This window comes from Pseudophryne corroboree, chromosome 1, assembly GCF_028390025.1.
Source record: "Pseudophryne corroboree isolate aPseCor3 chromosome 1, aPseCor3.hap2, whole genome shotgun sequence".
NCBI classification, from domain to species: Eukaryota; Metazoa; Chordata; class Amphibia; order Anura; family Myobatrachidae; genus Pseudophryne; species Pseudophryne corroboree.
The window spans coordinates 446,413,446-446,428,828 of record NC_086444.1 but is presented as its reverse complement, the minus strand read 5'-3'; the positions used below and the strand labels follow the sequence as shown (position 1 = coordinate 446,428,828).

The window sequence follows — 15,383 nt, the reverse complement described above, 5'->3', positions numbered from 1 at the left end:
TCATTGGTTGGTTTTTCGACATGGAAAGCATTTTATATTGAATAGTGGGGAATATCACCGCCAAGAGTCAAATTGACCCTGCGAAAGGGTCGAAAAATGCACATACCCGGAAACCACGTATGAAATGTTTACAATTGCATACCCCCCTTAACTTGAGTTGACAATAGATATAGAGAGAGAGAGAGAGAGAGTGTGTGTGTGTATATTTATATGTACACTATATAATATACCTATCCCTTCCCAGCACGTCTCAGCATTGAATTGATACTGCTAGGGTATATATATATATACCGTATATATGCTGTGCAGGGATGATGCATGCGCAGAGCAGGCAGTCTTTTTGGATACATGAAAAGACTGCCTACAGGGACTTCGTCAGGTGCAGAGGTTAGTGTAACCACTGTCCCTGAGTTTTTTCCTGAATAGCAGGGAAGGGATTCTGGTCTCTAGGTCGACCACACTCAGGTCGACAATGTCTAGGTCGGCCACTATTGGTCGACAGTAAGTAGGTCGACATGGTTTCTTGGTCGACATGAGCGTTTCACTTTATTTTTTCATTTTTTGAACTTTTTCACGCTTTACGATCCACGTGGACTACAACTGGGAATGGTAACCTTGCCCAAAGCATGGCGAGCGAAGCGAGTCATGCATGGGGACACGGTGCACTAATTGGGATTCCCGGTCACTCTACGAAGAAAATGACACAAAAAAAAAATTCATGTCAAGCTACTTACTTCCGACAAATAGTGGTCGACCTAGACACTGTCGACCTATGTGTGGTCGACCCTATGATCCACACCCCAGGGAAGAGCTGGAAAAAAAATATATTGCATCAATGTGATCTGCCAATATTTCTGAATAGAGCCTAATATTTCTGAATAGAGCCCTACACACGGTGAGATAAATCTGTAAGATTTTGACTATATAGTCAAAATCTTATGAAAAGTTAGTGCATATCTCATGGTGCTAGGCAGCTTGCGATACAGATTCGATCCCGATGCGCGCTCCCGTGGGGTCGGTATTGTAAGGCTAGATAGACTGTGCAGGCAAGTCAATCTTGACTATCTAGTGTACTATCTAGTATAAAGTATAGTCAACATTGGCACTTAGTCAAAATCGTACATAGACAAAATCTCAAGCACAGATAGTCAAAATCTGTCCTATCTGTGCGAACTGGGCTCTGGGGGAGTTCAAGGGAAATCGCATAGTCAAAATCGAACATAGCAGGGATCTCACCGTGTGTACGCACCACTCTGAGTAATCCTAGTGTAAGCAGATGGTAGCTGATGGTGGAGCGGGGGTGGGGGGCAGTGTGTTGAAGGCACTGATTACAGCCCTGCGACGTGGGAATATGCCTCTGTGATGCATGTCACGCCACTCTTCTGGGACATGCAGTTGTCCTTCACTAAAAAGAAATATTTGGAAATATGTAGAGATTTTAATGCAAAGTATTGACTGCCCTTCACTGTGGACTGATGTGAATGATTATTCTCTGCACAGTGCTGCGTAATATGTATGTGCTATATTAATAGCTGTAATCATAAAGATATATATATATATATATATATATATATATATATATATATAAAATGAGTTGCACCATTCTTTGGGCCTAATTCAGACCTGAATGCTCCTCTGCAAATTTGCAGAGGTCTGCAATCGGATAGTCGCCACCCTTGGATAGTGAAAACTCGCTCCGTGCAAGTGTGCGAATGCATGCGTACGCCGTGCGAAAACTTTGCAGGACAGCAGACATCTGCAAATCTGTTCGCAACTCACTCACCATCTAATGATTTTTCCAGTCTGTGCGTAGCCCAGGACTTAAAGGAGGAGATGTACTAAGCAGTGAAAAGTGTGGAGAAGTGAGCCAGTGGAGAAGTTGCCGATGGCAACAATTCAGCATTGAAGTAACATTTCTAATTAGCATACTATAAAATTATGCAGAGCAGCTGATTTGTTGCCATGGGCAACTTCTCCACTGGCTCACTTCTCCACACTTTTCACTACTTAGTACATCTCGCCCTTGCTCCTACAGTGCGATAGAATCAGTTTGTTCGGGGGCCGGTGCTGACGTCACACACCCTCCCAGAAAACGCTTGGGAATGACTGTGTTTTTCCTGACATTACCACCCCCAAACTCGCTTCCTGTCAATCACCTTGGGTACGCCTAGTGATCGAAATTTTCACTCCATTCTGTCGCTGTTTGTGCTCGCGCCTGCGCATTGCAGTGCATGCGCAGTCATTCGATAATCGGCGATCAGGTCTGATATAGGCCCTTTGCTCCTATGGCTGCTGCGGAGACCTATTAGTAGACCTTCCCACTGAAACAATACTGACTTTTTTACTTGTTTACAAGCCCTGTTTGGGTTTTGTTTTTTTTAACTCACCTGACAACATAACATTAGCAGTGTCAGGGAGACTTCTTGTTCTCCCACTATACACAGTACAGCATTGTCTACTGCTGAGAGTCATCAGGACAGCGCCCAGATAGACTTTCAACTTCCAGCCAGAAATTAGGTACAGTATGTAGCCCGTAGTCATGCCTTACAATATGATGTTATGAGAACTGTCATTTGTGTATTTTATCCTCATTTACGTCAATATAAATACATGACATGACGTAAAATCAGGTCATCAGCGCTGAATATACACAGCTCCTCTTTCACAGCTATCAGTTAATGGTTTCTTTCTTTTGTAAGGATCAAAAATAAACGCAACGTTACATACTAAAGTAGTAATTGCAAGGTCCAGTATGTACATATATTTCAATATTGAAATACGTAATTTACATACATATGCATGTATACATACATAGGCGAACTTTTAAGGTTAGAGGGTCATATATTCCAGCAGCTGAGTTGGTAATAAAGCATTCTTATGGCATAAGAGGCTTTTCCAGGGCTTGTGTGTTTCCGCAGGCACAAAGCGCAGTGCACAGCCCGGATGCAGGTCTGTGTCCAGTGTGAGCAGGTCACACACATCTCTGCACTCTACAACGCCTGCTGCTGGGGTCTCCCTGCCACCCTGCACCTTATTCCTCCTGTCCTCCTCCTCTCTCCTCCTGTGCTCTCTGCCTCCTCCCTTCCACCTCCCCCTCTGATAAGAAATGCTTTCTCCACAACTTTCAGAATTCGCTGAGTGATCTCCTCTTCTTTCGAAATCCTGTTGTTTCTGTACCTTGCACCCTCCTCCTCCTCAGCTATAAACTCCCTATTATATGTGATTTTCTCCTCTACTAACCCTCTTCAGTCTCGGGAACAGCTGAGGGCAGCAGAAGGGCTCTGGAACTTGTAAGTGTGCTCTAATTCCCCAATGTCTGTTTATATGAGCAGGGATATTGATAGTCAGGGTACCCCCCATCTTACTACACATACACCTGCACTCATTACATGGACATACTGTAAGCTGCACTACTATTTCATGCTTATGTGGACTTTTCAATTATGTTAGTTATATGCTATTTCTAATTAGGCAAGCCTGCCTTTATTGTATTCTGTATTTATTTACTCATGCCTAAAGAGTGCAATGTATATAGTGATACTGTATGTCAGTATAGTACTAGGGTACTGTATGTGAGTATAGTACTCACTGGTTTTAACACAACGTTAGATAGAAATTTGTCCTGGAATCGGATAAAATTGAGTATTCATGCTTTTAGTCCTTGTGTAGTGAGGATTAGGCACACGCTGTAAACTGCTTACCATTCCATGTGGAATGGAATGTATATTTAATAAGTGCTGTAAATTCTATAATTATTGATAGGAATTAATTGTGGTCAGGAATTTATTCAGGATGAAACGCGTGTTATCGGTACAGGATATAGAGCTATTGGCTCTGGGACAAGGTAGGAAGTGTTTGTATATTAAACAGAATGCTAGTAATTAGTTCAAGTTCCACTAAGCAATTGGATCAGTAACAATTCCGGCGGTAGGGTCACAGATAGCTGCTCAAAGTCTATAGTTAGGGTAGGTCTGTTGTTTATAATCCTGGGAACACTTATCAGGGCATTTGTCCCCAATCATGCTCATTAATGACTAACTTCCCAGAAAATGATTTGCTTATCATGTACTTATAAGTGAGGCTGCATATTACATTTCTACAAATTGCCTCTCCCAACGTGTTGTTTCTGGGTAGGATGGTAATATGTGGAACTGATGACTCTGTGGGCTTCTTGTATTTCATATATTAGACCTATGTAAGCCACTTATTAACTTTTATTTCCCCATTATTTATTACATCTCCATGTATTACTTATCTTTCTATTGTAACCTGTGTAGTGCTCCCAAGATGGCTGCCTCACTTGCTACGCTTGTGTGTAGGATGAAAAATGTGTGAGTGTCACTTACAGATGCAACTTGCTGCGCCAGTGTGCGACCTGTTTGTAGTAGCGGAAGCACCATGTTATCCTATGGGTTTGCAGGTGCGTACGCAGTGCATTCACGCGTTCAAGGGCATGCTAGTTGTGCCGCTGCTAACGGTAAAGATAAGGGGGGACAGATTTGTATTTAGGGGCAGATTTAACAACGAGTGATATTCTTGTTATCACTTGTTACTAATCTTAAATGATGCTCCAACCAATCAGCTCCTGTTATTATTCAAAAACATGACAGTTAGGTGCTGATTGGTTGGAGCTCCATACAAGATTGGTTAGTGATAACACAAGAATATAACTCGTTGTTAAATCTGTCCTATAGGGGGGAATTCAATTGCTAGCGAAGTAGGTTAGTTCCCGTAGTGATTAAACATCAGCAATCACAGCCCGACGCGCACCCTTCGTCTGTCCAACTTGCTCCCCTATTTGCGCAAAAGTGCTTGCTACCCTATGGAGTAGTGAACACTTTTGGGTGAGATCCAACCGCCATAAAGCAGGTATCGTGCGGATTCAGCTGGGCGAATCCGTTCAGCATCAATTGATTTCCACCCTTACCTCACTTTCTGTATTTTGTTGTGTCCACTGTCCAGTGTGTATCACAGAGGTAGGCAAACTATAGTATTCCAGCTGCTGTAGAACTACACATCCAAGCATGCAGTGCCATAGTAGATGTGTATTTCCACAGCAGCTGGATTGCAATAGTTTGCCTACTCTTCGTGTATCACATCTCCAGGTATTGCTTATCGCAGAATTAACAATCTGTGAAATGTCTGTGAGGGTCTTGTTTGTATATTGGATTTTATGCTGTGTATTACAATCTTTGCACATTGATAATCCCACCCATTGTAAACTATATAGGGTGCCCAAATTGGCTGCCTGTCTGGTACAATTGCTAGTGGGATAAAAAAAAAATCCACTGAGTTGGTGAATCTCTGGATCTCTTTTCCTTTTATTTCATATTTTGTATTCACCCACTGTAACCACTCTAGTGCTGCCTTCTGTATAATATGGTTTCTTTCCGGCGAAGGTGCAGCACTTTGAATCCTATGGAGAAACGGGCTGTATAAATGAACATAATTAGATTATTTCAAATAATAGTCAACTTTACCACCAAGGAACGGGTGTAGTATGTTATGCCGGCGCTTGGGATTCCGGCGCCCAGCATACCGGCACCGGGATCCCGACCGCCGGCATGCAGGCAACGGGGTGAGCACAAAAGAACCCCTTGTGAGCTCGCTGCACTCGCCACACTGCGGGCGCGGTGGCGCACTACCTGCGCCACACTATTTATTCTCCCTTCAGGGGTGTCGTGGACACCCCCAGAGGGAGAATAGTTGTTGGTATGCCGGCAGTCGGGATTCCGGCGTCAGTATGGTGAGCGCCGGGATCCCAACAGGTGGCATATCAAATGCCTCCCCCAAGGAACAACTAGATCAGTCATCAAGTTGGGCAAATTGTCTAGAACATGGTATTTACTTCATCCAGCTGATCTCTTATATCACAGTGCTTTGCTGCCTAAACTTTCATATCGAATGAAGATCATTTGACCTGATTTTTCGGCGTACATGGTAAAATACAATCTTAAAGGCATTGGAACTTGATTTTACATAGCTAGCATTTTGTACCCTACTTGTTATTGACCACATGCATGGACAGACAAGGTACAAAGGGATTTAACAGTCTCTGGTTGACATTTTAACAGGATTATTCAGATGCTAATTGGGATTTTTTTTGTTTTGTGGGCTACACACTGTACTTTTTGTGGCCATCTGGTTTTAAAACAACCTGTAACCTTGAGACTTCATAGCAAAGTACTGCACACACCATACCTCCCAACTGTCCTGATTCCAGCGGGACAGTCCCGATATTCGGACACTGTCCCACCCGTGGGCCGCAGTGCCCCACGGGCGAGGGGGTAAGTTGGGATAGCCTGTGATCACCGTTGCTCTGTTTTGCAAAGCAGCCAGTGATCATTGAATAGATGCCGTGCACATGTGCACAGCATCTAACAGTGCGGGGAGCGCTGGGCACACCCCAACATTTGCGCTCACCACGCTGTCGGTATGCCGGCGGTCAGGATTCCGGCGCCGGTATGCTGTGTGCCGGGACCCCGATAGCCGGCATACCATACTACACCCCTTTTTTTCTATACCTGAAACCTAGTTAAGCAGTTTTAAATAATTTCAGCCTGTTTGTTGTCTGGTCATACGACAGGTGTGGAATAAGTTTCCGGATGTGCAGTGCATATGTAGAGCAGGCACAATCTGACTGTCTGGTTGTGAACTGTAATGACTAAAGTTCTTGTGAAATGTCAAGGCACAGAAACATACATAAGCAGCACTGCACACTGAAGAAGTCATCATGTTCACTTCCTTTACAAACTCGTTATGGAGCTCAACATCGGCCATTAGAGAACCATGATCTTCTATGACTACAAGAGTGGTCTATGACAGCAGGAGAGTATTGACTGAATGTGAGCTGCTTTTGGGGAGGAAGCAACGTCCCAAACCACTGTGTTTGCAGCGTCCCAAACAACAGTCGGCCCAGTGGACCCCAGTTGGAGGTACGCTCCTACAGAAGTCCCGACATGAGCGCAGCATGGCCAAGCAGATGATGGCTGTTTTTGTGGCCAAGATTGGTAATGTAACTACCGTACCACTCATGCAGCAGGGCACCGTACTGGGGACTTTCATGCCAAGCAATACCTGCCACAAGTGCTGGAAGCCATTTCCAGGCGCTGTCCAAGGACTCCCACTCATGGTGCCCTTCTCCATCATGACAATGCCAGTCCAGGAAAGTGGTGGATATCCTGACCCATGAATACATCCAGGAACTTGGTCATCAGCCGTACAGTCCAGACCTGGCTCCTGCAACTTCTTGGTTTTGAGTCACTGGAAGCAGTGGAGACCTTCATGCATCGGACTGGTCCAGCTGCTTCACCAAGTGGGTTGAGCGCATGAAGCCTTTTAATAGACTCCTCTGGCGAATATTTTGACAAAATGTAATGTGCTCTTTGTAAATATACTTTTTGTGCATCTGGAAACTTATTGCACACCCCTCATATATGCAGGAATATCAAGCCACTTTGCTGGTTTTGCTGCATAAGTGGCTAGCATGGGGAGGCACTCTATACCGACTGCCAGGATCCCGGCGCTCAGCATACCGGCGCTGGGATCCCGACCGCCGGGATGCCGACAACTATTCTTCCTCTTGGGGTATCCACGAGGGTGTAGTATGCGGCCGGGCTCCCGGCGACCAGCATACCGGCGCCGGGAGCCCGACCGCCGGCATACCGACAGTGTGGCGAGCGCAAAGGAGCCCCTTGCGGGCTCGCTGCGCTTGCCACGCTGCGGGCACGGTGGTGCGCTACGCGCGCCACGCTATTTTATTCTCCCTCCAGGGGGGTCGTGGACGAGGGAGAATAGCTGTCGGTATGCCGGGTGTCGGGATCCCGGCACCAGTATACTGTGCGCCGGGATCCAGACATTCGGCATACTGAAGACCACCCATCCACGACACCCCAGGAGGGAGAATAAATAACGCGTGCCCCCAGCGTGGCAAGCACAGCAAGCCCGTAAGGGGCTCTTTTGTGCTCGCCTCACTGTCAGCATTCCGGCGGTGGGGATCCTGACGCCGGTATGCTGCTTGCCGGCATCCCGACAGCTGGCCAATGGTAGTAAACCCACTAGCATAAGGCATTTTTACATGCAGTGCAAAATGCAGTGTCACTACTAGAACAGACTTATTAGAAATATCCCAAAACATTTGTGATCCACTGCTGCGTCTGAAGAAGCACCCTCCTTTTCAGAAACGATGGCTGTGATCGCTCCTTCCCCAGCCTCAAACGGCCACAGCATGTCACTCATGCTGCGGCTTGGGGGACACTGTGATCGTTGTCTCAGACAGAGATCTGCACATTATTATCACATTTAATTTCTAATGTTTGCACAAGCAAAGCTGAAGGTGGCACAATGGCAGGAAGTAAGCAAGGCAGAGAGGGCCTAGACATGAGGTAGGTGGGCAGGTGCGCAGATCTGAATACATCTGAGATGTACATAAACCAAGTTTGTGTACATCTCTAGTTATGGCCCTATATGAGCGCTGTAGCTTTAATGCAACTTTTGTATCATACTTTAGTTGTTCAGACAATACAGAGCGATGCAAACTCATAAGGAATTAACTGTAAAAGATAAATGTAAGTTAATAAATGTAAGTCTGTTTCTTTTGTCTGCAGAACACAAAGTACAGCAAGTAATAGATATGAACAGAACATGACAGTATACAGATAAAGTAGTATTGATCTTCCATATTTAAACCATTTGAATAGTAACACGGTATGTTACTATATATCACATGATAAGATTTACTGACATCTATTCCATATTACAATCTGACAGTTTCATTTTATGTTTTGGATGAGTGTTTCCCAAAATCGACCTCATGTCCCCCTAGCTCTCAAAGTTTTAACTTTTAAGGATATACATGCTTGAACTCAGGTGACTTCAGCCATTTTGATTAAACCACCTGTGCTCAATCAGATATATCTTTAAAACCTGGCCTATTATGGGGGGGTGAGGACCAAGTTTGTGAAACATCATTTTAGATTGTATAGTCTCATCATTGTGCAAACACACCTGGCGGACATGTATAAACATTTATCAGAGGGGAAACAAAGATTAACCAATAACATTATGGCTTGCACCTGTCATAACATATTTGTTAATTGTACATAACATTATGCTGCTTTTTTAACTGCATTGATGCTTTAGATTAGAAATTGACAATTTGTGTTTCTTTAAATCCTGTGGGACTACAAATTGAAGCCTAGAAACCGACATGTTGTACTCCTGAGTATTATGGCTGTAAACACAGCTTCAGATACCTGATTGTGTTTTGCACAGTTAGGAGTTAGTATAGTGTAGTCAGCATTGAAGAGGTGAAATTCCTCTGCTGTTACAAATTGATATGCATGGCTGCTTCATTCACCCTCTGACCTCTTGCTTTCTCCTAGCTGGACATGCTGCTGTGCTGCTGACTATTTCATTCCACCATGGGTATCTCCACTAAATACACGCCAACCTCAACGGAGGAGCCACTTCCCAACGGGAAGAATGGTTCCACCACTGACTCCTGCTCCCAAGAGTCCATGAAACTAAAGAAGGAAATCTCATTGCTGAATGGGGTGTCTCTGATTGTGGGCAACATGATTGGCTCTGGGATCTTTGTGTCACCCAAGGGGGTTCTGATTTATAGTGCCTCTTATGGACTTTCACTGGTGATTTGGGCAGTTGGAGGAGTGTTTTCCATATTTGGTGCCTTATGTTATGCAGAATTGGGCACAACCATTACCAAGTCAGGAGCAAGCTATGCCTACATCCTGGAGGCCTTTGGTGGCTTTATAGCCTTTATCAGGTTATGGACATCTCTGCTCATTATTGAGCCAACCAGCCAAGCTGTAATTGCCATCACCTTCTCCAACTACATGATGCAACCTATCTTCCCATCCTGTGAGTCTCCCTACTCTGCTAACAGAATTCTTGCAGCAGCCTGCATTGGTAAGGATACTGGTAGGGAACATTAGATGAATTGGGTATAATGAGTGGGTATGGCGATCAGATAATTGAAAAAGACAGGCTGAATCCTGGATTTAACAAGCTAATTTTATTTTTTTATCATTATTGTTTAATAACGTAAAATATATTTTGCTTGCAATGTGGAAGTTATTTTGCAATAGATGGTTGATAAAAGGTAAGTGTATCTGTCTATGTATTACACCTTAGTATTCCTATAGATTTTGTGGTGATTCAATGAAAAATATTGGAACATTTGCCTGGCATGACACGTTATCGATCACCTGCACACAGTAAGCAGCAATTTTGTGCACTGACACAATACTCATGGTCTCGGACCTAGTGGCACCACTCAGGCCTTTTTGATGATGTCACTTATACTATGTCATTGGATAGGTAGGGGTTACTTATCTTTGGTGAGGTTATATGTTTCAGTCTGCTGCTTTCTAAGGTTTGTCGCATTCCTCATATTTATCAAGCTCCGGAAAGTAAACTTTCCAGAGCTTTTACTGAAAAAAAATGCAGTCTGGTGGCCGTGCATGTGCAGTAGGACTCTTGGGTTATAAACCCGGAAATCTTCAAAATGCAAAGGACAGATGTTATCAGAAGAGCTGTCCTTTGCGTTTATATGTGCATGTATTCACACATATAGGGGGTCATTCCGAGTTGATCGCTCGCTAGCTAGTTTTAGCAGCCGTGCAAACGCTATGCCGCCGCCCACTGGGGAGTGTATTTTAGCTTAGCAGAAGTGCGAACGCATGTGCAGCCAAGCTCTGCAAAAACAGTTTGTGCAGTTTCAGAGTAGCTCTGAACCTACTCAGCACTTGCGATCACTTCAGCCTTTTCATGTCCGGATTTGACGTCATACACCCACCCAGCGAACGCCCAGCCACGCCTACGTTTTTTCAGACACTCGTGCGTTTTTGCAAACACTCCCTGAAAACGGTCAGTTGACACCCAGAAACGCCCTCTTCCTGTTAATCTTCTTGCGGCCGTCACTTCGGTAGAACCTGTGCAAAACAACAAATGCCTTTGTACCTGTACGTCGCGCGTGCGCATTGCGGTGCATACGCATGCACAGAAATGGCGATTTTTAGCCTGATCGCTGCGCTGCGAACAACGGCAGCTAGCAATCAACTCGGAATGACCCCCATAGTGTTAACAAACGCCACAATTCATGTGATAAGTGGTGGCATGTATTGCATGCAATATGCATACATATACTTTACAAAAAAAAAAAAATGCATGCATATACTTTACAAAAAATATTATATACATAAATGACTACTTTTAAACTAATAATTTTTTTTTTTGCATTAGACGTGTCTCTTAGAGAAGGACAGGCAGCAGCCAAAAAGTTGGATTGTTCTGGTTCAGTATTAATTTGTACGGGATATAGTTATGTGACCAGTGAACAGGAAACCGCCGGTCACAAAACTGACACCTACATTCCGCCCCCTGAAAATCCTGCCAGTCAGCATGCCGACTAACAGGGACTACTCCCACTCGTGGGTGTCCACGATGCCCATAGAGTGGAAATGCTCGCCACTGAGCCCGCAAGGGGCTTACGTTGTGTTTCCCCTCCCCCGCCGGCATTCTGCAACCGGGATCCCGGCCACCGGCAAAACAGCCCCAACCCATTTATACTATTGTGTTTCTCTACATCAGGGATCTTCAACCTCAGCCCTCCAGCTGCTGTGGAACTACACATCCCAGCGTGCCCTGCCACAGTTTTGTTATTAAGACATGCTAAAACTCACTCAGGGCATGCTGGGATATGTAGTTCCACAGCAGCTGGTGGGCCGAGGTTGAAGACACATGGGGGTTATCCAATTAGCCCCGGTAATTTACTGGTGCTAGTTGTCCCGCCGTGGGCTATCTAATTAGCCCCGATAAGCTGGCACGAGATGCGGTTTATCTGGGATTTTGTTTTCTCTAACGTCCTAGTGGATGCTGGGGACTCCGAAAGGACCATGGGGAATAGCGGCTCCGCAGGAGACTGGGCACAAAGTAAAAGCTTTAGGACTAGCTGGTGTGCACTGGCTCCTCCCCCTATGACCCTCCTCCAAGCCTCAGTTAGATTTTGTGCCCGAACGAGAAGGGTGCAATCTAGGTGGCTCTCCTGAGCTGCTTAGAGTAAAAGTTTAAATAGGTTTTTTATTTTCAGTGAGACCTGCTGGCAACAGGCTCACTGCATCGAGGGACTTAGGGGAGAGAAACGAACTCACCTGCGTGCAGAGTGGATTGGGTTTCTTAGGCTACTGGACATTAGCTCCAGAGGGACGATCACAGGCCCAGCCATGGATGGGTCCCGGAGCCGCGCCGCCGGCCCCCTTACAGATGCTGAAGCAAGAAGAGGTCCATAAATCGGCGGCAGAAGACTTTCCTGTCTTCATAAGGTAGCGCACAGCACTGCAGCTGTGCGCCATTGCTCTCAGCACACTTCACACTCCGGTCACTGAGGGTGCAGGACGCTGGGGGGGGGGGCGTCCTGGGAAGCAATGAATTTACCTTAGTTGGCGAAAAATACATCACATATAGCTCCTGGGCTATATGGATGTATTTAACCCCTGCCAGTTTTCCAGAGAAAAGCGGGAGAAGAGCCCGCCGTGAAGGGGGCGGGGCCTATCTCCTCAGCACACAGCGCCATTTTTCCCACACAGCTCCGCTGGTAGGAAGGCTCCCAGAATCTCCTCTGCATCCTGCAACTACAGAAACAGGGTAAAAAAGAGAGGGGGGCACTTATTTGGCAAAATAACAGATATAAGCAGCTATAAGGGATAGACACTTATTGTAAGGTTGTCCCTATACATATATAGCGCTCTGGTGTGTGCTGGCAAACTCTCCCTCTGTCTCCCCAAAGGGCTAAGTGGGTCCTGTCCTCTATCAGAGCATTCCCTGTGTGTGTGCTGGGTGTCGGTACGTGTGTGTCGACATGTATGAGGAGGAAAATGATGTGGAGGCGGAGCAATTGCCTATAATGGTGATGTCACCCCCTAGGGAGTCGACACCTGAATGGATGGCCATAATTAAGGAATTATGTGACAGTGTCGGCACGTTACAGAAAACTGTTGACGACAGGAGACAGCCGGCAGCTCAGTTAGTGCCTGTCCAGGCGTCTCAAACACCGTCAGGGGCTATTAAACGCCCGTTACCACAGTGGGTCGACACGGACCCAGACACAGACACTGACTCCAGTGTCGACGGTGAAGAAACAAACGTATTTTCCAGTAGGGCCACACGTTACATGATCACGGCAATGAAGGAGGTTTTGCACATCTCTGATACTGCAAGTACCACAAAAAGGGGTATTATGTGGGGTGTGAAAAAACTACCCGTAGTTTTTCCTGAATCAGATAAATTGAATGAAGTGTGTGATGAAGCGTGGGTTACCCCCGACAGAAAACTGCTAATTTCAAAAAAATTATTGGCACTATATCCCTTCCCAACAGAGGTTAGGGCTCGTTGGGAAACACCTCCTAGGGTGGATAAGGCGCTCACACGCTTATCAAAACAAGTGGCGTTACCGTCTCCAGAAACGGCCGCCCTTAAGGAGCCAGCAGATAGGAGGCTGGAAAATATCCTTAAAAGTATATACACACATACTGGTGTTATACTGCGACCAGCAATCGCCTCAGCCTGGATGTGCAGTGCTGGGGTGGCTTGGTCGGATTCCCTGACTGAAAATATTGATACCCTGGACAGGGACAATATATTATTGACTATAGAGCATTTAAAGGATGCATTCCTATATATGCGAGATGCACAGAGAGACATTTGCACTCTGGCATCAAGAGTAAGTGCGATGTCCATTTCTGCCAGAAGAGGATTATGGACGCGACAGTGGTCAGGGGATGCGGATTCCAAACGGCATATGGAAGTATTGCCGTATAAAGGGGAGGAGTTATTTGGGGGCGGTCTATCGGACCTGGTGGCCACGGCAACGGCTGGGAAATCCACCTTTTTACCCCAAGTCACCTCGCAGCAGAAAAAGATACCGCCTTTTCAGGCTCAGTCCTTTCGTCCCCATAAGGGCAAGCGGGCAAAAGGCCACTCATATCTGCCCCGGGGCAGAGGAAGGGGAAAAAGACTACAACAGACAGCTTCTTCCCACGACCAGAAGCCCTCCCCCGCTTCTGCCAAGTCCTCAGCATGACGCTGGGGCCTTACAAGCGGACTCAGGCACGGTGGGGGCCCGTCTCAAGAATTTCAGCGCGCAGTGGGCTCACTCACAAGTGGACCCCTGGATCCTGCAGGTAGTATCTCTGGGGTACAAATTGGAATTCGAGACGTCTCCCCCTCGCCGGTTCTTGAAGTCTGCTTTACCAACGTCTACCCCCGACAGGGAGGCGGTATTGGAAGCCATTAACAAGCTGTATTCCCAGCAAGTGATAATCAAGGTACCCCTCCTACAACAGGGAAAGGGGTATTACTCCACGCTGTTTGTGGTACCGAAGCCGGACGGCTCGGTGAGACCCATTTTAAATCTGAAAACCTTGAACACTTACATAAAAAGGTTCAAGTTCAAGATGGAGTCACTCAGAGCAGTGATAGCGAACCTGGAAGAAGGGGACTACATGGTGTCTCTGGACATCAAGGATGCTTACCTCCATGTCCCAATTTGCCCTTCTCACCAAGGGTACCTCAGGTTTGTGGTACAGAACTGTCACTATCAGTTTCAGACGCTGCCGTTTGGATTGTCCACGGCACCCCGGGTCTTTACCAAGGTAATGGCCGAAATGATGATTCTTCTTCGAAGAAAAGGCGTCTTAATTATCCCTTACTTGGACGATCTCCTGATAAGGGCACGGTCCAGAGAACAGTTAGAGGTCGGAGTAGCACTATCGCAAATAGTACTACGACAGCACGGATGGATTCTAAATATTCCAAAATCGCAGCTGATTCCGACGACACGTCTGCTGTTCCTAGGGATGATTCTGGACACAGTACAGAAAAAGGTGTTTCTCCCGGAAGAGAAAGCCAGGGAGTTATCCGACCTAGTCAGGAAACTCCTAAGACCAGGCCAGGTGTCAGTGCATCAGTGCACAAGGGTCCTGGGAAAGATGGTGGCTTCTTACGAAGCGATTCCATTCGGCAGATTCCACGCAAGAACTTTTCAGTTGGATCTGCTAGACAAATGGTCCGGATCGCATCTTCAAATGCATCAGCGGATAACCCTGTCTCCAAGGACAAGGGTGTCTCTCCTGTGGTGGTTACAGAGTGCTCATCTCCTAGAGGGCCGCAGATTCGGCATTCAGGATTGGGTCCTGGTGACCACGGATGCCAGGCTGAGAGGCTGGGGAGCAGTCACACAGGGAAAAAATTTCCAGGGCTTGTGGTCAAGCATGGAAACGTCACTTCACATAAATATCCTGGAACTAAGGGCCATTTACAATGCCCTAAGTCAGGCAAGGCCTCTGCTTCAGGGTCAGCCAGTATTG

General features: G+C 46.2%; 1 protein-coding gene across 4 annotated transcripts in view; it reads left to right on the top strand.

Moving 5' to 3' along the window:
• The window catches only part of SLC7A7 (solute carrier family 7 member 7), a 153,022-nt gene that overhangs the window by 96,715 nt on the left and 40,924 nt on the right, over positions 1 to 15,383 (top strand). For 2 of the 4 annotated variants that reach the window (XM_063913543.1, XM_063913541.1), the window contains exon 2: positions 9,384 to 9,927. In XM_063913543.1, the coding sequence (XP_063769613.1) occupies positions 9,423 to 9,927 (505 nt within the window). In that variant the 5' untranslated portion in view covers positions 9,384 to 9,422. Of the gene's footprint in view, positions 1 to 2,960; positions 3,291 to 8,656; positions 8,707 to 9,383; positions 9,928 to 15,383 lie in introns of those variants that run through there. The other 2 variants (XM_063913540.1, XM_063913542.1) reach the window with 2 other exon arrangements.